Raw genomic sequence first — 24,117 nt, forward strand, 5'->3', positions numbered from 1 at the left:
CTTCCTGAGAAATCCAGGTATACGCATTTACAAATTATTACTTACAAATATAAATAAGCACTTCAATTTGGTTGAATGATTAGTAAGAAATTATGTTGTAATAATATTTTAGAAATTCATAGGTTATTTTTAATTTTTAAGAAAATTGTTAAATAATTTGTTTTTTGATTTTGTGTATGCAATTAAGAAAGCGTAGTTAATTTGATATCGTATTTGCTTCGAGGCGCCTAATTGGGCACGTTCAGGAAAAAAATAAATCACTGAACGTTCCGGGTGATTCTTTAGGTAGATAATTAGGTCTCGGATCTGGTGCTTCTCAGGACCCAAGCGTAGAAATCAATTCTTTAACTCAATTAATAAAGAATCACCGAACGTTCGGCGATTAGTTGCGAGCGAACGCGGCCATTAAGTTCTTAGCGTATCATTTTCCACCTTCGCGTTCACCTATACTTCCACCTATACCGTAAAAAAAAAAGGAGAAAAAAAAAAAAGTAACGCCGCCACTAGCGTGTAACTGGTAAATAGCGTTGGCTGCCGGAAGGCAGATGTTAACGTCGTCGTCAGCTAACCTAATCCCGTATTGTCGATTGGTCGGGGCGACGAGACTGGCGAACCTGCGTCGAATCAGCATCGTCGGCACCGCCTACCACCCTTAAGCGCACTTACCCCCGTAATCTCACCCTGCCGTGGGTGGAGTCGACCAATGACACGGTGGTAACGGCCGTCTGACAACGTGGCATTCGGGGAGCCGCCCCCGTAGTTGCCGGTGGCTAACTAACGCTACCCCGCTATAGTCGAGTCAGCCACTCGGCCAGCAAGTCCCCGGGCCGAGTCTAGTCGCAAGCTCGCCGGAATTCCCCACCCTGTCACCCCCGCCGCTTCTGCGCCCCTTTGCCTCCCACCGCCCTCGGCCCCCGAAACGTGTAGGCCAACGTGCCAACTGGGGTGGCGGCGGCAGCGGTGAAGAAGAGGTGTTACGCCGCGGATTCGCGTGACGTAACCCCGGTATACGCCATCGCCGTGGCCTCTTCGCCGCGACTCGCGGTCGTTTAGGGATCGGGAGTCGGTGGTGTTGGTTCGCGTTCGGCAACCATCTATCTACCCCGTCGCTTTTGCAACCCTCCCTTCCCCCTTTACCCCCCTTCGCGCTTTTCCTCCCCGAGGAACGTCCCGTTCCGCCGGCCCCTCGCGGATATCTACCATCGGACCGTGTTGGCCGTATCGGGGAATGACCCATGATTCTCCGTGATGTGGCTACGGACAGGAGAGATAGCTGCTCCGGCAGCCAGTCGGGCAACAACCCCTATATGCGCACACACGGACGAGTGGACGCAATCGCGCGCCCGCGCGAGTAGATGTAGTACACATAGACATGGGCACGAGTACGCCCTTCTCGGCGGGAGAGAGAAAGCGAGCGAGAGAGACCGCGGGGACGAGAGAGAGAGATGAGTATTGAGTAGGTACGTCGAGGCTCGAAGCCACCCCGTCACGGAGAATGCTTCGGGACTTCGCGCGACCTCCTCGGCGCCGCGTCGGGATCACGACCTCGGCTATACGTCGTTCTCTGGCGATGTTCGACTTTTGAACAGCTGCGGAGGAGATGGGCACAGGTCAGTCTTTAAAGACTCTCGCGGGTTTTTTTTTTTTTTTTGTCTATCTTTCTCGCTTTCTATCTCTCTCTTCCTCTCTTCATTTCGATCTCTATCTCTATATCTCTCTCTTTTTCTTTCTTTCTTTCTCTGTTTCTCTCTCTCTCAAACTCTCTCTCCTGTTTTTCTCGCGCTTGATTTCAACACGCGGCAAAAGGTTTAGCTAGTGCGATCACCGGTCGTAGCGAAAATACAGAAGGTGCGAAACGTGAAAGTGACTTGACGCGGCTGTTTCCCGCGGTTCGGTGGTAAATTGCAATTTGTCGCGTCTCAGGAAACCACGTGGAAGGAATTCTCTAGCCAGTGCCACGAACTTTTCCCAATTTCGTCTTTAATTGTCCGCCAAACGTCGTTCTCCAGTTTAAAGATGTGTCACTGCGATCTGGAGACGATTACGGTAGTGCCGGAAAAATAGCTTCCGCAGCAAGTTAAATTGCGGAATTTTAAAATTTGCAGAATTGTGTAGCATGTTCATGCGATTAATAGTGTTTGAATTTTCGACGTCTGTTTATAATTAACAGGTAAACTAATTGTTTCAAAGTACACACACATACGTGGTGGAAATAATTAAAGACATTCAGTAAATTGGAGTTTTTCAAGTGAAAAAAATTAAGTTTCCCGCAAAGGAGTTTGAAATATTCACAAATTTAGATTTTTTTAACATATGAAATATTAATAAGTAATTATATTAATGTGAAATACGATACGAACACTTAAACAGTAACTTCATTATATTGTAAAAGATGTAGAAATTTCTTAAAAAAGTAGTGAATTTACGAATCAACTCGCGGGACTTTAATGCGCAAAGCTTATACTTACACCTCGTTAACGTATGAAATATCATACTTTTTATGTAAAGTTTATATCGTACCTTCAAAGTATCCAAAAGAATTTGATAGCAACTTACATAAAAAAAAGATTTTTATTCTATAACTTGGAAACATTACATAAATTTTTAATAACCAATCGTGTTTACGAAACTTGCGACATTACAAAAAATTTCAAAAATAAAAGTAATAAAACAGAAGTCTTTCGAAATGATAAGAGTACAAAAATTATTAATTAATTAAATTATAAAATCCAATCGGCGGATTTTACTTTTCTCATCTCCTTTATTATCTCGCTTGAGAACCAATTTGCCTCGAGATTAATTAACATATATTATAAACAGATAATATGATGCAACATAGAAGTGTGAAAGAAGAAGACGTTGTACACGACGAAGAAGGTAATCCGTTGGGGTTGAAGTAACTCAGGTTGATCGGGTTAGGTTGGCTGGGTGTGAGACGCGAAGGCGGTTGATACCCCAGAACGGGGAAGGAAGGCTTTGGTTGGCTTAGGCATGGCCGTGTTTTTCTTGCCGCGGATCATTAGGACGATTAGGGTTCCTACGAAAAGGGGGAAACAGATTAGTACCAGTGATCTTCTTGCGGCCCGCTCACTTTTCTTAAACGGGATTTCGCAGGAGCTCTTTAACCGTCGGTCTTCTCTTACCCGATTACTTGATCGTAATATTTAATAAATAGCGTATAAATCTGATAATATTGATAATAGAAATAGCAGCTAAACATACGGCTGCAGCTTTGAATTTCTCTAATACTTGTTATAATAATTCTTTAAGAGATTATTTCTATTATTTCTATTATTTCTATCGCGATGTTTGAACTCTAATTCATGATGCATTTCTGTTTCAGGAGACAGATTACTCGACATACTGTGTGATGTATGCGGCGACCGTAGTTCCGGAAAACACTACGGCATCTACAGCTGCGACGGTAATTTATTTTTCTACAATTATATATTAATAAATCAATACTGTAAAAAAAAAGGGAAGGTTTTTTCTTAGAAATTTCTGTCGAGGCAATACTTGAAACGTATGAATATAAAAGTTTTAAAGAAACAAGCCACTGGTTAGCAGTTGCTGTTACGATTGACGATAAATTTATATGTAAATTCTTTGTTCTTTTTTTTATCAGGTTGTTCGGGATTTTTCAAGCGAAGCATACACAGCAATCGGGAATACATCTGCAAAGCTCAGGGTGCCAAGAAAGGACGCTGTCCGATCGACAAGACCCACAGGAATCAATGTCGTGCTTGTCGTCTCGCTAAGTGCTTCGAAGCTAACATGAACAAAGACGGTAAGTCCCACAAATAATATTATACCGATATCTTTAAAATAATAACGAATTGATCAACGCAAATAATTATTTCCACGTTATTTTATAAGATATGCTCGACTATAAAATTTGCATTCGTAATTTACGATTCGTCTTCAAGAACACACGTTCACGTATTACCGTATTTGCCAAGTCTGTTTGTGAACGACCGCGAGAATCGTTTCCTCATCAATTTCCTCGCATTTTCCCAAAAGACCGCAAATAAACCGCGAAGAAATCGTCTGTAACTATCGGTCAGCCAGACTCTCCTAAATAAACCTCCGTCAACAAAGCGTTGACCACGACTAAACAGTTTGCGTATTATTAGCCCTCGCGGAACAGTTTATTCGCAAAAATATATTTAAACGACCGCAAGAAATAAAATAACCTTTGCTATTAATATAATAAAGCTCGTACATTTCCGCAGCTCGTGCAGATACGCATAATTTTAGGTATAAAATTTTCTAGGGAGTATTTTAAAGTTTGGCGCGACAAAAAATCGATATCGATAAATAAATCCCGCTTTTGATAAAAATTTCCAGCGTTAATAATTCGGCTCGAATAATTCCATCTATATTACGCGATATTATATACGAGAAGATCGAACGTTCGGCGAAGGCGTCATAAATGGATACGCAACGTCATGCGACGTTTCGGTTTCTCGGTGACGTCTTACTTGATCGACGTCGTGCTTTTTAAGGCAAGCACTTTTTGACATTTACTAGTGCTAACTTGCACTTGTCCGAGTACAAATAATAAATTTTTTTTTAATACAATCTATGCGCAAGAAAATATGAATTATTTCAAATATCGAATTCAATTCGAGAGCGTCGAGATAATTTAGCTTTTATCAAAATACTTTTCAATGCTCTCATAATTACGAAACTTTAATTTACAATTTTCTAAACGTTACTCTCGAAATAGAGAAATTTACGTCGCGACCGCTCGATATTCTTTCCCCACCGATTAAATCGTGCTTTTACATTTACAAAAACGGTCCTAATCCAGAAAACTCTCAACAGCTGCAAAATAAACGTTCTACGGACCGCGGCCGATCATTTTATAAGCGAATTATGCCAATATATCCGAGTCATTTCTCGCTTCAGCGACGATATTCAAAAGCTCGGTCTTCCGCACGGAAGTTGTACAGACGGACTAGGTGTACACGGGTCGATGTTCCTCGCCATCGACGGCGAGTATAACAGTGGTGGAGGTTCGTTTTCTGGGACGCTTAGCGGGGGCTGGATTCTGTGCGAAGGTGGTGAGAGATGGCGGCGAGGTGGAAAGAGAAAAAGCGGAATGGGATGAGACTCCCAGTGGAGGGGCTGCCGGGGTGGCAGCGGGCGAGGGAAAAGCGGGGGGAGGGTGCAGAGGGAAAGGGGATGATACGAGACCGCTTGGCAGGGATGAGGGCGCTCAGGGTGTCGGGGGTGTTTAATGCAGGACGGGTGCTCCGGTTCCCAGCGGTTGTCGAGGCTCTAGACGCGAGTAAGAGAGGAGATTCAATTAGTGGCAGAGCTTCCTAACGTTAAGGACACTCCACACGAGGGTTGGAACCGGCTCCTCCCCCGCATCCCGCCGTCACCTTTCGCAGCCTCATCCGCGAGTCCGCGCTTCGCACCTCTAGCGTTCTCTCCCGCGTCGTTCTCCGCCGCCGTTGCCTCGAAATTACTCGCACTTTGTTGGAGGAGTTAATTAGACACCGTGATTAATTGCTGACGCGTAGCCAGGATAGCGGAATGGCGGCCTGGTGCATTCATCGTTTCGCAGATAGCTTTCCCGCGGAATGCAAAGGCGACCGCGATATTTCTCGAAACGTGTCGGTAAATTTATTAAAACATTAGCGTTATAAAATTAGCATCGCGGTGAATATTATTAAGTATTATGGAATAGTTGCAATTATTTCACTTTACATATCTATAACTTTGTGGAAGTTAATTTATTCAGGATAAAAGTCTGCCCGCGGCTGACCAATTTATGACCGTTCTACTTACTTTTCTCAAATGACTGACGCAATGTAGCGCTTTACTTAAAAAACGAGAACTCGGGAACCGAATTAATTTTCTTTTCGTCCGAAACTTACAATTTTGATAAGAATATAAAAAAAAATTATATTAAAAAATATATGTAGGTAATACGACACTAAACATTTTTTTTATTCGTCATCTTTATCCGCGGAAATTCATAAATGTGTCTAGCAAGCGCATAATTAAAAACCACAATTAAACTCGTTTGGAAGCCAGGGTTGAAATTACAAGGCGGGCTTTGAAAAACGTTGTGAAATGCCCATAAGACGTAGGTGACCACTCGGGATACGCGTTATACATTATGTACGTAGTACTCGGCGCATCGCGGAGCCCGTGACGCCGCAGGCGCGCAATCATCCGCTCGCTGACAAGCCCTGGAACCCCCCCTCACCCTCCCCACCCTCTTTTTCACTCACACCCGCGCGACGTAATCGACGCTTTCCTCTTTCTACGAAAATTCGTTTCCCGCCCGCGAATATTATCCGTCTGTGTTGGCGCACCGTGTCGCGCCAGCAAAATGCCACCCTCTCACCCCTCGTCAGAGCGATTTCGCGCGGGTATACACCTATACAGGTGCACGCATACGTGTCACCGCGAAATATGGCGTTAAACGACGTCGCAAGATTACCAAGCGGCTTACCACGGTGGATTTATAATTCTTGGTGGCCGTCGGGGCGAAAGGAAGAAGCGGGCTGCCAATTGGCGCCGTTCTAGAGTTAACTTTCAAACGGTACACCATTCTATTCACTCTTAATTCCTTTCCGTATGTATCTCGGACGTCTCAATTTTAAAGTTTTCCTTTTTTTTTTGTAAATGACCCGCCGGACGCTAAAGAAAAAAAATACGTCAGGGATATTTATTTGCCTCTTTTTTTTTTTTTTTCTTTTATTGTTCAAATTTCTTATTAAGTTTTATTTAAATCACGCCGTGAGGTTTGTCCACCCAGACGACATTTCTCCGATTACGTACCCTGTTAAAAAGTTAAACGAAAAGCGAGAGACCAGAAGATGACGACTGACCCGTTGTAATTCTACACTCCGCGACTTTTCCTGAAACCTGCACGGTCAACATCATTTCTAGTGTACACACATCTAGATCCACCAACACACTTGGATCCGCAAACTTTGCCTCGTTTCATGCCCAATCGATCGCGGCCCGCTACTTCGAACTTTAAATCTCTTTGTTTCCGTTCATAATTCGGAAGAACCCTTCCTAAAAGTATCAAGCACGCTGAGCCGGAATTAAATCGAAAGCATTTTGCCCCTTTCGACAATTATAGATTGAAGTTGCTCAAGCATTTTCGAAGTGCGAAATTCAACGCGTAACGAATAAATTAAAAAAAATAAAAACGTGTAATTAGTTTAGCAATTCAAGTAATATTTTTTTATAATATTTCTCGTCGAGTTCATCTTCACGTTTGTTCCTATAAAATGTTATACCGCCTTTAATCGACGTTAAAGACTGTAACTATTTGAGGCTCTGTTAAAGCTCTTTTCTAAAGCCGCTTTTATATCCATGTTCAATCGCGCAAGGTATAATGTCGCAACATGTTCTACAAAAATCCGAAGGTCTCGCGAGTTGCACGCGAAAGCATTTTATGCTGGCGAATAACACTTGAGCACGATTCGAGAAAAGTAGAAAAAGAACGGAATAAAAGCGCAATACACTCTGAAGAGCAATAGAGAAAAGCGTCGAATATCTTGATCCTTCGATCAAAAATTTGAGATTCTTTTAAAAAGACTTTTTTAAATTTTAAATAATTTTTACTGAAAAAAAAAGAAAAAAAATTAATTAACTTCAATACTTTAATAAAACACCAATATAAAGTAGCGAGGAAACAAACCAATGTCCCTTCGTCTATTGAGCAAAAAGGGTTTCCCTTCTTGTACCATGCATATTTCTAAATATATTGTAATGTTTAACAAGAACGAGACGATGAAAAGACAAAAGGGATCCGTTTCGGAAGGACCGGGTTTCTCCTCGAGACATTCATTACGTTAATTTTTTACTTCTCGAATTCAGAAGCTCTCGCGTCTCACGCTATTTAACAAACACGCGAGGAGACGTTCCCTAAAAATTGTTCCGGGACCTCGTAATATTTTCGACCGACCCTGGCCGAGGTCGAGGGTAGTGACAGCACACAGGGGGAGTTGGCGTGGGAGTGGACGGCTGGTAACGCAACGAAGCGAGGCGTGCCGTACACGCGACGGGCAGCATCAATCCATCCACATAAACGGTAAACGGTAAAGCGGCCCTGAAACAGAGCGAGGGGGGTACAGTGGACGTCGTAAATGCCTTCTCGCCACGGACACCCCTCGAAAGAACCCCGCGCGTTCTCACGAATTAAGAACCGTCCACGAAATAGACGGCGAGCGAGACGCGAAGCCGAGCTGTAGTTAACGTGTTATCTTTGAGAAACGAGATCTCTAAAATTCATCGACCGACGACCGAGAAAATCAGTAATAAATTCCTATGTTTCCATTCCAAACAGTCTTCGAAATTAAAGCGGCTCGAAGTGCGCGGCGTCACTTCCGGAAGACGTTTTAAGTGGTCAGTTTTAGATTTGATCAAGCGCGCGTGAGGCCGCACGATTAAAATAGTATCTTTATTTTTAATATTTAATTACCAGTAATAAATGTGAATAGCTTTGATATTTTTTTTCCGCATAGAATTATCTTTATTAAAATAATAATGCCAACGGAGAATGTTCTCGTATTTCGCCCACGAGAGATTTTACCCGCGCGGCTTGTAATAATCGCGATTACAGAAGCCTGCTGGGGCATGCCGCGTTTTATCAACGCTGATAATGAAACGATGCGTTTATGATGCTCACTGTACGCGAGGAGAGAGCGGAAAGAGATGGCGGAGGGTGGCAGGGTGCGCGTTCTCCCCCTGCGCGATACGAGCGCGATGTGTGCGGACGAGACGGGTCGTTGCGCTAAGCCGGGCTTTGATCGTCACCTGTCATCATACCAACGCGTCCCGGAGAAACTGCAACGACCCGGCCGCCTCTAGCCTCGGCATAAACGCGAGAATTACATCCGCGAGTTATCACGGGGGTCCTCTCGCCTTTCGTGCCGCGCCACGGTTTCCGAGGCGAATACGCGTCTGGACCACTCCTCCGTCGGACTCTTGCGAATGAACGTGAAATGTCAGGCTGCTTTGTCACCCTTAATCCTTTTTCCACCTTTGACCGCGCGATTAACATCGGCGTATATAAAACGCGATTTCTCACGGCGATATAATCGCGTATGCGTTCGCGTTTCCGTCGGGTACCTCGAATGTCTCTTATCAGAGCCGATCAGATTAGTCTCGCAATAAATTAGGCGATAAACTCGCGATACGATGGAAATATAAAATTGTAATTACTAATGTAAACTTGCATACTTTTTTTTTCACTAATTTTACGTCTGTTACAGCGGGTATTTTTTTTTTTTTTTTTTTTACTATTCTGGGAAATCGAAGGGATGTTTAATTAAACGCTTACGTAAACGTACGCGAGGTCCGAACCCTGATCTTTATGCATATGTATTTTAAACTCGACACGGGCTGATCTGATTTCACGGAATTTTGATTTACGAGATTGGTCGAGGGAAGGCGACGTTAACAATGATCGTTACATACGGATTGTATACGATTTGTAACGTATGCAGATACACGTGTGACGGCATGCATATGATTTTCCGAACGATGTGAGCGATGCAAGTGGAAACAGATCCTGTCCGTCCGACCAATAATTCGAGTACATAGAGCGGTTTCCTTCGTCTTTGTTTGATAAATCTGCAAGTGAATTTTCCTCCGCTGCAACAAGTATTATTAAAAATCAAATAATTGATATTTTTAAAGAACCCAGACTGCAGATTTCATTTTTTACACGATGCTCGAATTATTGAGCTCTGACATTTATTAACGATATTTAAATCGTAAATTCAATCGAAGCAGCTGTCGCTACCCAGTGAAGGGAAATTTCTGCAAGTTTCTTTACAGCGTAGTCCATCGTTCCACCCTCTTAACATCCCGCGAATCAATGCGAGAATCCTCCTGCAGCTTGAACACGTGTACCGCACGCGTGTCAAACGCGCGCGATTCGTGGACCTGCGACCCGGTGATGGTTGCCGACGGTGGTGGAGACGATGACGGTGGTGCGCCATCCGTGTGTATCAACCCCCGCTCGTTCGGGGATTAGCCTTCGAGATCGCTGACTGCTGAAATGTTCACAGATCGGTTTACCGTTTAGCAGGATAGCGAGTGTGAGCCCCCGTGATCCGTGGCCCGTGTGAGCACCCTACTCGCACACGCGCGCGTGTTATAGTACAATGTTAAAGCGGGGAGGCTGTCCCGTGTATCGCGCTTCACCACGCGCTCGTATCTCCACGTGTGCGTGCGCGCGTGTGTTCAAGCGCGCGGAGAAGGCGCCTACGCCTACGCTGTGGGAACTCGCATTGTGGACCACACGTGCCGACCGGAGTATTACGATGGTACTGTGTGTTTATAGGTGCACGGTAAGATGACGCGCGTGTGTGTGTGTGTGTGCACGAGTATTACGTGCACGGCGAAAGAGAGAGAGAGAAAGAAACACAGGAATCACGAGATGAAAAGCGAACAGGGCGCGGTCCATTCCAGCGCATGCGATTCTAATCCTCGTCGTGTCGTATCCGTTCGCCGTCGAATACGCGGGTACTCTCGAAAATCGCTCGTCTAAGCCGGCGAGGAAGTCCCGAAAGGGTTGCTGCGACGACACCCTATTTCTTTAAAGACTCGGGCAGACTCTGGTCGCAATTCTTCCCCGATAAATTTCAATTTACACCGGCGGTAAGAAATAATTAATTTTTAATAATCGAACGAATTATTTCCCTGTTCTTTTTTTTTTTTTTTCTTTTTTTTCTTTGCACAGAGAAAATTGCGGAGAAAGGACTCGATTCCGAAAGTTAGGAAATAAATTAGGAAAGTATATAATTGCAGCGGATCGGCAATCGATCTTCCTGCGGGGCTAAGAGATCAATTTGTCCCATTCGCGTCTCTACGCCGGGGAGCTTTTCCCTTGACGCGCGCATTCGTTTCCGCTTCGCAGAAGCTTAAGCCGCTCTCGGCTATAAACCTCTGTATTTGAGCAGCAATGCGTGCGGCGCGACAAAATGTTCCTCCTTGATCGCAGGACGCTTTGCTCGGTGAGGCGCCTTTGTCTGAAAAAGGCGAGCTTAATGGGCGGCTGCGAAAAAACAGATCGTACCTTCGTCTTTGATTCGCCACAGATTCAACGAAAACTGATCAAATTAAGACCTGAATGTAAATGTAAAAAAAACATATTTAATTTCTTATCGCCAACTATATTAAGAAATGCATGTATGTAAACGGTTTTTAAAATTGTCATGGATATGCATTGACGATACGCGGGTCTTGAAGGGTGATGCCGTCGCTGCATTGTGTAATAGGAGATCACTGTTTGTAAAGTAAACAGGTCTCTTCATTCTACGCGTTTTTCCGACAAGGGAGCTCACCGTCGAAAGAACAATTACTCCTGGAAAATAATAATATTTGTACCTGTTACGATGTACACGGCCAATTTGGTCGATAAAGCAAACAACCCCGAAGCGGATTTTCCCGTTGCTTCTTTTTACCACCGTGTACGCGTGCCCACGCGTACAAAACCACCACTTCCGCTTTGAAAAAGATTCTAGAGTTCCTTCAAAGAATCGAGAAAAAGTAGTCGTAATAAAGAAACGTGATAAATAAATCTAATAAAAAAAAAAAATTATTAATCAACCAGTCAACCGTGGTTGACTTGCTAAATTTAAGAGAAACATTAACATATCAGTTTTCGAAGAAATTGAGTTCCGGGCTGAAACGGAAATTGTCCCGGTGGAAGAAGAAATTTTCGTTGCGCCAGTGGCGAGAGGTATCTCTCGACAGGGCGATGCGTGATAAAGGGGAGATATTGCGACGCCAGTGCGAACGTGGGAATCCGCGGCTGCTATCCGCTCAGCCTCATTAATGATGATGTGCTTGCCACCCAGTTGCAGCTCTCGTTTCGCCATCTCGCTCTGTCTTCCTTCTCTACAGCGTTCTCTGCTCTCTTTCTCTCTCCCTCCCTCCCCTTCCTTCCTTCCTCTCTCTTTCTGTCTCTCTCTCTCTCTAGATTTGCAGCCACGCTCGAAAGATCGAGCTCTGTGGAAGCTGACGCCCGGCCAGCCACCACATCCGATCTACACCACCCTCTTTCATCCGCGACTCACCCCCTCGGCCCTCCCGACCTCTTGTTCGCCTCACTCCCCCTCCCCCCTCTCTCACCCTCTCATCGGGTCACGGGATATACAGCTCTCGTACATCTCGAACGACCTACAACGCGCGTTACACCCCGAATTCAATTCCGCGCAACCTGCGCCCACTTTTTCGCTCCCACCGTTAAGTCCATCGCCAATATTATTGATAGGCGTCCTCTGGATACGGACCTTCGATCGGTGAGGGATATTTTTCATTGAGCTCCGGGAAGGGTTGAGGGTGCTATTCGCATTACCAGCTCTGAAAAAAAAAATCTTTATTTTTTTTTATCTTCTTTTATATTGATAATTTAAAAAAACTCTTTTTGGCAAGCTTCGATAAAATGTCGCGAAACGTACACAAGTAAAATTTTCGAAGTCTTTGAAAGACTTCGTGATAGACTTGCGAAACAGTGTCAGGCGTCATAAATAATATAATTATGTCGTGACTGGTGTTTAGCAGTACAACATGAGCGCGGACCGAGGAAACCGAAACCCCACGCGATTATTTCGTCGGAGAAGCAGCATCAGCAACAGTCACCGATTGTCACGCAGTTGTCTCCTCATTCCGCTGCCCCGGTGCATAATGATCGACTAAGACCAGCACTCGCTCCCCCTTACGTCCTCTCGCCACACAGGTGTGTAGTTCTTTTATTAAATTAATCTTAGTAAAATATTAAGATATTTTATTTTAATTAAGTATTGTACTAAAAACGATTTATTATCGACGAGTGAAATTATAAAAAATTATAAAAATTATAAGAACTAATTATACGCCTCGCACAGGATGTTCACCACCACATTAACAGTAGATTCTACAATTTAATATTAATCCTCTTTAAAAAAAAAAAAAAAGAATTTTTTTTAACCCATCTAAACAGCAGTAATTTTCATATAATTAATTAATAAATTAAATGTACATTTTCTACATATACAATAAATCTATGCATAAGTATAGATAAAAAAAAAACTTGTGACTAATCGTCCTCTCCTCGCCGGCAAGAAATTTAAGTTGGTCGAGGAACTCGACCGGCGAGGTGTTAATGAAGTGGGAAACACCCTGCGCGGGGAAGTGATAAAATTTTATGAAGCGACGCCGACACTTCGTGAAGTAGTTAAGGGTTGTTGCTGTAGAAGGTTAAGGTGCGACCAAAGATTCACGCCTTATCCACGACCGATGGCGCTGGTACAGAAACCGCCGGAGGAATCGCCATCCCCCGTGCCGCTGATCCTGCCGCACCCTCGCACGACCACGACCCTCTACCAAGCGGCCACGACCGTCTCCCTAGCGCCGCAGCCTCCCCTTCTGCAGATACTAATGTCCGCGGAGGAATGTCAGGTAAGTAATTCAGCTTAATTTCGCGCCCGTCTCCCTGCCTCGTTCCTGCAAACTTAATAAGGGCGGCCTGCTTCCGCCTCGGCTTCTGCCTCGCGTTATCTAAACGGCGGGGGAAATTACAAGTAGGGATTATTATCGACATCAGTCCACTCGCCGCGAACGCGCCAATTCTTGGTTTCATTGAGGGAGTGAATGCGCTGTTTGCGTCAGAATAATAAAATCAGCCGAACGGCGATTAAAAATAATAATTATCTTAATTTGTGGCTGGGAAACTTTCCTTTGCGTCCCTGTAATTCTTTTCTTATCTAATATACACTTCGCTGCTTGTTACATGTTCATTTTGCCTTCTTCTCTTTTCTCACGAGAAAAGTTTCGTGCTCTCGTTGTACAAATTACCGCCTCGCTTTGCCGTAAGGAACTGGTTTGGAACGCGCGATTGCAACCCGCGGCGGAGTACCCGATGGAGCAGATCGAGACGGAGACGAGTCGGAGCCCGACGGGCAACATACAGAGCTTCAGCCCGACCTGGGAGATGCTGCAGGTACTTTTCAATACGCTCCCGTCTGCGTGTCCCTTTTTAATCGTTCGCGCCGCGCGATGCGTTGCTGAAATTGAAACGATTCTCACCGGTAACGTCGCTCTATCGTTGCCGCCCCGTAAATGCTAAAGAAATAGTAAAGCGACGTCGCGAGTGGGAATTGCCCGAGTCTCGGATAAATGTAAAACGACTGTTAACGCAGGAAACGACGGCACGGCTGCTGTTTATGGCCGTCAGGTGGGTGCGTTGCCTACCTCCCTTCCAAACGATATCAAAGGACGATCAGTTGCTACTGCTGGAACGATCCTGGACGCAGCTGTTCCTCCTTCACCTGGCGCAATGGTCCGTCTCCTGGGACATTACCGCTCTCCTCGAGGACGAGCAAGTTCGCAGTCGATTACCCACGGACGACAATCTGACGAACCAAGAACTGGTCCTCATTCAGGTTTTTATCCTTGAAAAAGAAAAGTGTTTTTGGACTTCTTTTTCGATCTTCAACTTTCATTAAACGTTCTCAATAACGAAGAGCGATTACGCTACGACGTATCGATTTAATTTTCTCGTTGTTCAATTAATTTTTTTCATGCCTCTACTTTTGCCTTTTATTTTCTCAGCAGACTTGCAGGATTAGTTTTAATTCTTTCGCGTTCCAGGCTATAATATGCCGATTCAGGCAACTGTCGCCCGACTTCGGCGAGTGCGGCTGCATGAAAGCGGTGGCTTTATTTACGCCAGGTAAAGAGCGAAACACGGATAATTGTCATACCGCCGTAAATGCGGCACGTATGTTATTCACAATTGTCGATCTTTAAATCACAGAAACGGTAGGCCTGCACGCGGTCCAGCCGATCGAAATATTGCAAGACCAAGCGCAGCGGATTTTGGTAGATTACACGAGATCGCGGTATCCGCAGCAGCCCGGCAGAATCGGTAGGTTAATGATTCTGGTCGGATATCTGAGGTGCATCTCCTCCAAGACCGTGGAGCGTCTATTTTTCCACGAAACCATCGGGGAGATACCGATCTCGCGCCTGCTAGTCGACATGTATCAAATGGAGAAGTATATCAATTAAAATAAACGTCGCGCATCGTACGCAGAAAAAAAAAAAAAAAAAAAAAAAAAAAGAAGTTAGAGCCGCAAATTGGGTGTAACATGAAAATAATTAACATATGTTTCTGACGACTGGGCATTCTACTTGCAAAAGCCGTTAAACTACTATCCGCTATACTATCGCATTTCTAAGTAAAATTTATGTCATTGCTTAAATATATATATGTATATCAAATAGTAATTTCTTTCTGCATGACTCAAATATAAAAAGACGACGGAATGAAATCTGCATACCCAAGCAGACTCAATTACTTCAATTCATATATCCTAATGGTCGATGTAGAAAGAAATAGTAAAATTACATTCGCTTTTTTTTTAATTGCAAGCCCGAGCTTCGGCTCAACGTACATTGCAAAATCGTTTTAACAATCAGAATAATTTTTCTACCGAACCATTTCAACCATTCGTTTAAACAATCTCGATTTTTGTAAAATAACAAATAATTTATTTATTAATATAATAATACAGTAATCTATTATTATTATTATTAGGTACGTATTATTTAAGATTGTAACTATTTTTTAATCATATTTAGAGTGTATACTAGACGGAGTGCAATTGATTGTAAAACCGTAGTCGAAGAAGTAATCAAGAATCTATAATGTATTACCTGTCCCTTTCTGTGATCTTTAAGTGAAGAAATATTACGCCAGTTCAATTTGTTAAATAATGATACGCGAAATAAATATCGTATACGTGTCGCGTAAGCATGAAGCTAAGTTATACGATAAAGATATCACGTAGGTACCGAAAGTACCACGATATAACGATGTAAAAAGTGTGGTATAATAATGGTGCTCTAATTTTTCATTTTGTATCGCTGCTTTAGTGAAACAAATTTATTTGTAGGATTTGCTCGCGCGCAGAATTATTAATTTTATTATTACGAATAACGTCCGGTAAAATAAAATGAAAGAACTGTATCATAAAATAAACCTGTGCTCCATTCTACGATTGTAAATGTTAGCAATTTCGAATTTTATGTTAAATAAAATTATTAAATTTATAGTACACTTACGTAAAAAGTATTACGGCAAACGAAACAAGCTCTCTATTCTGCATTAATAAATGTCTCATACGAATATTAAACTTTGTCGATAATATATTAAAAGATCTTTCATTATCATAATCTAAAGTGTATCGTCAATATAATATACGTAATATGTTTAAGATTAAATATTCTTTACTGAAATAATTAATAATAAAACTTTTTCTTCTTTCCAATACATCATATGAATTAAAATACGTGATTTTCTATTTATTCTAAATTTTTATTTTTAAATTGTAGAAATTGAAAAAGAATTTCTTTAATATATATCTAAATAATAATGTCTAAATTCTAAATAAAAAAATATAACTTGTACAGTTATGAGTATTAATATAAATTTTTTATATAAAAGTTTTTATATTAAATTTTAAACAATGTTAAGATTTATGGCTTGAAGAATTCTGCTGTATCAACGCAATCATTTTATCTGCGTTCAGTCCTTATCTGAAATACATCCCGCAACTTTCGTAGAGGGCATCACTTGCTTGCAATAATTGAAGACTTCAAGAATCGGAATACACACACGACGTAAGCCGTAGAGGTAGGTAGCGCAGACTAAATATACCGTCGTATTTACGAGATAGTTGGTACGCTATCTACGTGCACGCCTCACGTTCCACGTGTTCTAATATTTTTAACGATGACACCACAGCAGGCAAAGTACCGAAACCCGTTTTATACTGCTTGGCCGTAGAGAGTAAAGTGGAGAAGACTATTTTATAAAATATAAAAATTGCACCCGCAACAAGAAATTTTGTATATCTTTAAACGTAAAAATCCTCAACTGTGAGATCTTTATATATTTTTTATGTACGCTGGAAGGCAGATATGGGTGTTTGCTGCGCCGGCGGCAGCTAGCGAACGTGACTCTAGCGTCGTGTGCGTCGAGTTTCACATGTGCCGCATGTATGTACCGCGCCGGCCGGTTGCCGATGACCGATTTCTTTCCGTTTTCTTATTCTCTGCCTCCGTAGCATAGGATTACTTTACGCTATCCGCTGTCGCCGCAGAAAATATATCTGCTCTTCAATGTACAAAAAAAAATGTATAAATTATACTGTACGACGTAATATAATCGATCCACTGATTAAGATATCAAGTGATAGTCTATAATTAATTTTCAGACTTTAAAATTTATTATTTAATTATTTGATAACCACTCAGAAAACCCTACTTCCCCATACCTTCGTCACTAAGTGAGGAAGGCGAACGATCATCGATGACAGCCACCCTAACATAAAGCCGGGCGACATGTCGTTCTCACGCTCAGAGAAGAGGGCTGCGTCTCCTCATCGTGGTTACATCAACTCCCATGTTAGGGAGGGTGAATGAGATCAACTCCTACAGAACTGATCCTGTGAAGTATGATCTTAAAGTTAAAGTCGCCACGGCCCTCCATTTATAGTATCGAGAACTGAATTTTAACACTGAGTAACACTTAGCCGAGATTGCCCTCTGGTAATACAATTGAGAATTAACAAAGCCGTCTACGTAGAATGCAATAGAATTTAAAACTGCTTCTTTCGCGCGGGTGTTGCTTTATTACGTAAATAATTAATATAGAAGAAATAAGAGAAATAATACAATCATTTGATTAATAAAAATTAATCTATTTGATCAGTGAGTTTCTAAGATTTAAATGTATTCTATGTATCGCGCAAGTAATAATTATTATAAGATAGTCTACTCCGTTTATAATACAAATGAAGATCGTTCACGCAGTCATAAAAGCATTAAAGTCATAAATCATATAAAAAAATTAATAAAAAGTTTTGATTATTTTTTTTTTTTTTTGTGAGAGAGCTGTCTACACTAATTGACTTGTGATGAAATCTAGAAAAGACGTAACTCTCGAATATACGCCTGGAAAACCTGGCTCAGCGCATTTGAAACCATACGAGACAACTCCAATAATGTAATACATTCGTTGATTTTGAGGATTGGGAGACATTAACGGCCCACCACTGTCACCCTGAAAATCATTTCCCATAAATTCATAAATGAAACATATTAATAAGATATTCTTAGTAAATTTTTCGTAATTAATTTATGTTTGTCGAAGTATTTAAGAAATCGACAAGAAAAAAAAGAGAGAGACAGCGATTCCTTTTCCTTTACCTGACAGGCATCTTTTCCACCTCGTGCATAACCCGCACATAAAACGCGATCGTCGATCACTGTTGAAGGGAAATTTCGAAAAGCATGTTTGCACGTTTCTTGCGGTTGTACGGGAAGTTGCGTTTGCAAAAGTCGGGCGCTCGATGGTCCATCTGAAAAAGAAAAGTATTTTTTAATAAATAAAAAATTATTTTAATCATTTTTTTTAACTACATAAACGTAAAAATAAATTTGTAATTTATCTCGTGTGTTACTTACGGAAATAAACCGATCCCCATCCAGCGATGAAAGGATATGTATTATCTAAGTTTCTGTTTCTCATAAAATCGTCTACCGGAAGACAAATAGGATGAACCAGTGCTAAAAATTTAAGAAGTACATTGATTTATCTTGTGACAAAAATTTAAATTTAAATACCTTTTATTTCTTTAAAGAACAATTATATAATTACGAAATATCAAAAGAAAAAAAAATTAAAATTAAAGGAGCTTACCCGTGAACGGTACTTCTTGGCTCGTTTTCAGAATCGCCACGTCGTTTGTGTAGGTCTTAGGATTGTACCCAGGATGAACCGTTTTCTTTTCAATAAAGTCCTCAAAGGGATACGCGCCGTCATAATCATTACTGAGATCCAAATCGCCAATGCGGACTTTGTACAAATCCGATCGTCCGTAAACGCAATGCGCGGCGGTGAGCACGTGTCGGCTGGAAATCAAAGCGCCGCCGCAAAGCCATTTCGGGACATTTGGGTTTCTCGAATTCGTGTAACCGAGAGCGGTGACCCAAGGCCAAGCACCTGCACAATTAATCGACAGTCATTGTCGGCAACTTACGATAATTAAACGCCGGTTCAACACCGATTCGAGTCGTCTAATATAATTTCTTTTTCCCGTAAACGAGCGTCGTCGATATTTTAATTATTAATTATTCGAAAAAAAAAATGTTTGCATTTTTTCATAATTAAAAAATCATTCGCACCTAATGCAGCCGGCTCGCCGCCAACGACTCTACGTAGAGTCACATTACTGTATCCGCAATTGGGTGGGTATAAAGGTCCATACGGGGTGTTGGTGATTTCCTTGCGGCCTCGATCGTCATCCACGCCGTTATCTGTACCACCTGTGTTACCGCCGTCAATGTTCGTCGGACAGCAGACCCAAGGATCATTTCCTAGGTACCCGCAAACGGAAGCGCGGAGAAAATTGGCCACCTGCGGATTTCCCTGATTCGATTTCAAAAGATTCAGCAGCATCCCGCACGATCTGATACTGATGCACGTGCCGGCCTGTCCCTGCGGCGTCTGGCATGCATTGCCTGCAAAATTCATATTAAAAATCATACACATGTATGTATATATAGCAAACATTTTCGAGATACGTTTAATTAAAAATTGTACAATTGCATCGCAATTGTAAAAAAAAAAAAAAAAGAGCTACATTTAATTATTAAAAATAAATTATACTACGCAATGTACATAACGCATGTGAATGATTTCTAATCATTGGAATGCCGATCGACGTTCTACGAAAAGATAATAATACCCGCCGCAAACGCGTCTTCGAATCTAATAACTTGTTAATGACGAGTTTAAGGTATTCCGATGATGATTTATCTCGTGTATGTACGTACTTAGCATTTACAAAATTGACGTACACATGACAATACTAAATAAATTATTAAACAGAGAAATAGATATTTCTCAGAAGGCGTTAGGCTGCGAGGAAGATATTATTTGAAATGCAATGTCGCAATGGTCAACCTTCACCAGTGGCTTGACCGCATACTTGAAACTCTCGTTCTCTCGATTTGAAGGTTTCGGCCTTGGTTGTATTCGGACAGTTTTACGTCAGTATAATTATAATTTCTCGGTGTACAGTGTATGTAACGGGAAGTAATGTAAAGCGTTTCATTACGTGGTAAATTACTATTATATGACAAAATTAATCTGTCGCGATCAAAAAGATATCTTTTTATAACAATGCAAGCACTATTATATAAAAATAATATCCATATATAACTGTAATTCGCGGGGAAAGATGTATCTTTTTTTATTGTGATACATTTTTTTAATATTAAAAGAAATACAATTATTTTATTATATTAATTAATTATTAATATTATCGAGTTAACGTTCCAACGAAAGATAAGTGTACAAAAAAAAAATACAACAGTATATATTTATAAATCTAAACATATTTTTTTAATTGTCAAAATAATAGTTTAACACGTTGAAGTCTTCTATTTTTTCTTTAGAAAAAAAAACGAAGCTTCTGACGAGATTATAATGGAATCCATAGTTTCAAAATGATGATAAAAAGCATACCTTGAGAATGCGTCGACGGTATTAATGAATACAGTAAACCGATGAGCACCAATGCGACAGCCTGCATTTTTAAAGTCTTCCTAAAAGCACAATATCACATGTTATTTTATTATTCATTCAAACTTAGAAGTAAATTATTTCTATCCCGAAAATATTTAATTCTAATATCTAATATCTAAAGGAAGCCTTAGAACGTAAAATTCTCAATGATGTCATCGCGATAACGTCATTGAGACTTTAATTATCACCTCAATGCTACTTCGATGTTACTTTGACGTCACGTTTTTATCTATCTTTTAGTTTTTAAAACTTAAAAAAAATAGAAAGTAAATTAATCCGGGATTAAATATCCGGGATTAGTATTTAATAATGGAAACGGACAATAACAAGTCCTCTTCTATCAGGAAATTTCCACAAATTTCAAATTGATTAACATTATGCTCAGACGAAGATACAATTTATTGCACGATGATATAAGTTGCTGAACAAGATGTATAATCGAAAAAGTATCATCCATATATTAATGTAAACGTAAAAAACGCGGCATTACCACTTAATTTATGATAATAATAATTAAACGATAGGCTTTTTTGTACTTCTTTACAATGCTTAGCACATTGTTATCGCGTATAATTTCGCAATTATTTATTCGTATGATGGTAATACGCAAGAGTAACTTACGTACGTTCGCAATATTGCTGAGTTTACATAAATCTTGTTTTGATAAAATATATGTTGCATGTCAATGTGTAAAAGACACGTGGGAACTGTGTGATTCATATAAACTTTCGATAAGGTTGTTTACTATTTTTTTTTCTTTTTTAGAAGTAGGATTGATTTTACGCTTCTCAAGTATATATTACAACGTACGTAAATTATGTTTCATTATTTCTCTAATATTTATGATTGCGTGTAATTATAATCAGAGGTAAGTTTTGTTCGTTCACAAAGCAGACGAAATAAAGTTTATAAATATAAATCATTCGAAATAAAATATTAAAGATAAAAATAAAAATTAAAAGGTACAAGGATAATTAGTAAACTGTCATGTTCGAGGAGGTTTCAATGCTCCAACGTTATAATTGGTGTAAAAATAAATTTTGTTCGGGTTACCGCAACATTGAATAAATTCACAATTTAATCGTAACGAATGAGTGTAATATTTTAAGGATTTGCATTCTTGCATGGCGACATTGCCAGAGGATTCCCCGGCGATTTCACCTCATGGTCAAAGTTAATTACAAGAATTATATTCTGAGTACTTCGCATCGATACAATCGGTCTGAATTCAGTAAAAAAAAAATTATATTATATCAAAGACACTGTAAAAAATGCGTAGCACAACGAAGATTACCATAAGATATTAATTAATAAACACCATAAAGATATTAATTAATAACTTAAACTCCGACTATAATCGCAAAAAAAAAAAGGAAAAAATATTATTCTCGTAAAAATTCTAAAAGCTAAATATTCTACGATCTTTCTAAACCAATTTTTCTTAAATTATTTTCAATACTCCAAGTTAAAGACAATAATTGTACACACAATTTTTACAGCACTTCTATATGCGACACTGGTACAACTGAATTTAAAGAGAAACAGAAACTAAAAGAAATTTCAATATCCTTTACACACACACATACGCACTAGATAATAATTATTTCTATTATCTGCTTACTATAATTGTCGATATAATCTAGAAATTGGAGTGGATCAACGAGAGTCCTAACGACGAATACCGCACGCGGACTACTGAATTGCTCCTCTCCGATGCATTCATTTTATAACGGACAGTCAGTGAACAATCTTTCTAGACTGTGATATAATTGTATGCGCGTTAAAACGAGACGTTCTTCCGCGTATTCATACTGATGTAATTAACGCGGATTACCCAAAAAATTAGAAATACGTTTATATACGAATTTATATACATTTTACAAAAAAAGAATGCATTAAATCTGATTGATAAAGAATTAAAAAAATAGCGTTTCACGTTCCAATATAAAATAATCGTCATAACTTGATAGCCTTCGCTTTAAATATCTGCACTTAATCTTTTTTCTTTTATTAACGTAACAATAACCGTAAGATATCGTTTAATAAATGATGCAGTTTAAAAATATTACTTTGTAAAAAAAATATATATAAATAATTTCCAATCGATTATTATTCCAATATCGCAAGCGATTGTTATTGCGGTAGACGTTCGCTTTTTTAAAATCAGAACTTGAACTTTTCTTATTGTTAGACTATCAATTCTGGCGGACAAATGAATAGTCGATCGTTATCGCGAATAATCTGAAAAAATTTATGACTTTTAAACAAGGCTCTTAATTTATAATTACATTCCGTTTCTTTTCAAGAAAGATCCGACAAAAGGAGAATCTAGTACAGGATATCGACGAGAAAAAAAAAAAGAAAAACAATTTAATTTCGGATGAGTCACTGGGAAAAATCGCCTCGCTGCTAAACTAGATTAATTAAAAAAATCTTTTTCAATGCCCCGCGCCGTTTACTTTCTCGATACCGGTTCCAGGCAACTCGAGTTCGTTTGAGATTTCTGGATTTTACGCTTCGTAGGCGACCTCGTAACGCGGTTCGTGCAATCGTAGTACGTACCCATATGACGCATAATCGTATCATAATAATTTCGCGCGTCCTCTTGTAACGCCGTGATTCCGCGTATGCGGTAATTCACCGGCGGTACAAGAACGGCGATCGATCCAGCAACTCGATAGACGCGGGAATAATAATACATATAAGGCGTTATTTAATTTCAAGGCCGCCTCGCGCCGCGAGTTTTTTATCTTTCTTTTTATTAATTCGCGTCGTTAATTCCGCCAGATTGATTAGCGTCGAGATCGCGAACAGATTTTCTATGGTTTTAATTAAACAAGGTGGTAACTCTCTTTTTTTTTTTTTTTTTTTTACGGGTCGTGTATTTTGTATAACGTTTAGTCTAGTTGCAACAGTAAATCGGTATTTTGCATTATCATCCTATTTTATTATATACACAGTATAAACTCCTATTATTTATACGAAAGTATATATAAAATTATTATTTTTAAGTTTTTCCAATATATATATACATATCTTATAACTATAATTAATATAGAGGTACATACACATGTATATATGTCCACCTGCTCTTATTTCGCAAAATAAGAAGCCGAATTACGTCTAACTACTTGATTGTATATGGCAAATATATCTTTTTTCTTTTTGTTCTTACGTTCCTTGAAACAGGAAACGCATTACATATCACCTCCGAAACACGAATTCAATATTTAAAATTTGCTAACGTACCCGATTAAACAACCGTTAAAATTTGTTATATAAAGTAAAACGGTCGTTGAGATGCTTCCCTCTGTCCCCTAATAAATCAATCTTGATAGATATTATCGGTATATGGCAGTGTATAAAAATGTTTCTGCGATAACAATCGGTTTGTTAATAATAAAATAATCGTGAGATCGTCGTTATACATATTCGGACGATAAAAATTTATAATCCAGCAGAGATATATAAATCTTCGTTAAAACTTAGAC

The 24,117-nt window shown here is 40.1% G+C and overlaps 2 protein-coding genes and 1 non-coding gene across 5 annotated transcripts; 1 reads left to right on the top strand and 2 right to left on the bottom strand.

Moving 5' to 3' along the window:
* The first annotated feature begins 1,272 nt into the window (after positions 1-1,272).
* LOC139101335 (protein dissatisfaction) lies at positions 1,273-16,320 on the top strand. Of its 2 annotated transcripts, none has more exons than XM_070654382.1 (9): positions 1,273-1,610; positions 3,344-3,424; positions 3,626-3,787; positions 12,550-12,727; positions 13,224-13,428; positions 13,799-13,969; positions 14,169-14,411; positions 14,620-14,701; positions 14,786-16,320. In XM_070654382.1, the coding sequence occupies exons 1-9, from the start codon at positions 1,601-1,603 to the stop codon at positions 15,037-15,039; spliced, it is 1,386 nt and encodes a 461-aa protein (XP_070510483.1). In that variant the 5' UTR covers positions 1,273-1,600; the 3' UTR covers positions 15,040-16,320. The 2 variants fall into 2 exon arrangements, with proteins under 2 accessions (XP_070510483.1, XP_070510491.1); XM_070654390.1 differs by having other exon boundaries at positions 1,274-1,610; positions 13,844-13,969.
* A 960-nt stretch (positions 16,321-17,280) lies between these two features.
* On the bottom strand, positions 17,281-17,497 carry LOC139108655 (small nucleolar RNA U3). The gene has a single exon (XR_011546693.1). It is a non-coding gene; the product is annotated as a small nucleolar RNA U3 (small nucleolar RNA).
* A 146-nt stretch (positions 17,498-17,643) lies between these two features.
* Positions 17,644-24,008, bottom strand: LOC139101362 (venom protease). 2 transcript variants are annotated; one of them, XM_070654439.1, is made up of 7 exons: positions 22,248-24,008; positions 20,567-20,646; positions 19,222-19,557; positions 18,737-19,039; positions 18,502-18,603; positions 18,244-18,395; positions 17,644-18,097 (listed from the first exon to the last, which is right to left on the bottom strand). In XM_070654439.1, exons 2-7 carry the CDS (start codon positions 20,631-20,633, stop codon positions 17,933-17,935), a joined length of 1,125 nt encoding a protein of 374 aa, XP_070510540.1. In that variant the 5' UTR covers positions 20,634-20,646; positions 22,248-24,008; the 3' UTR covers positions 17,644-17,932. The 2 variants fall into 2 exon arrangements, with proteins under 2 accessions (XP_070510540.1, XP_070510550.1); XM_070654449.1 differs by having other exon boundaries at positions 22,115-24,008.
* Positions 24,009-24,117: the final 109 nt, after the last annotated feature.

The sequence above is a fragment of the Cardiocondyla obscurior genome, linkage group LG01 (genome assembly GCF_019399895.1).
Source record: "Cardiocondyla obscurior isolate alpha-2009 linkage group LG01, Cobs3.1, whole genome shotgun sequence".
Classification (NCBI taxonomy): Eukaryota; Metazoa; Arthropoda; class Insecta; order Hymenoptera; family Formicidae; genus Cardiocondyla; species Cardiocondyla obscurior.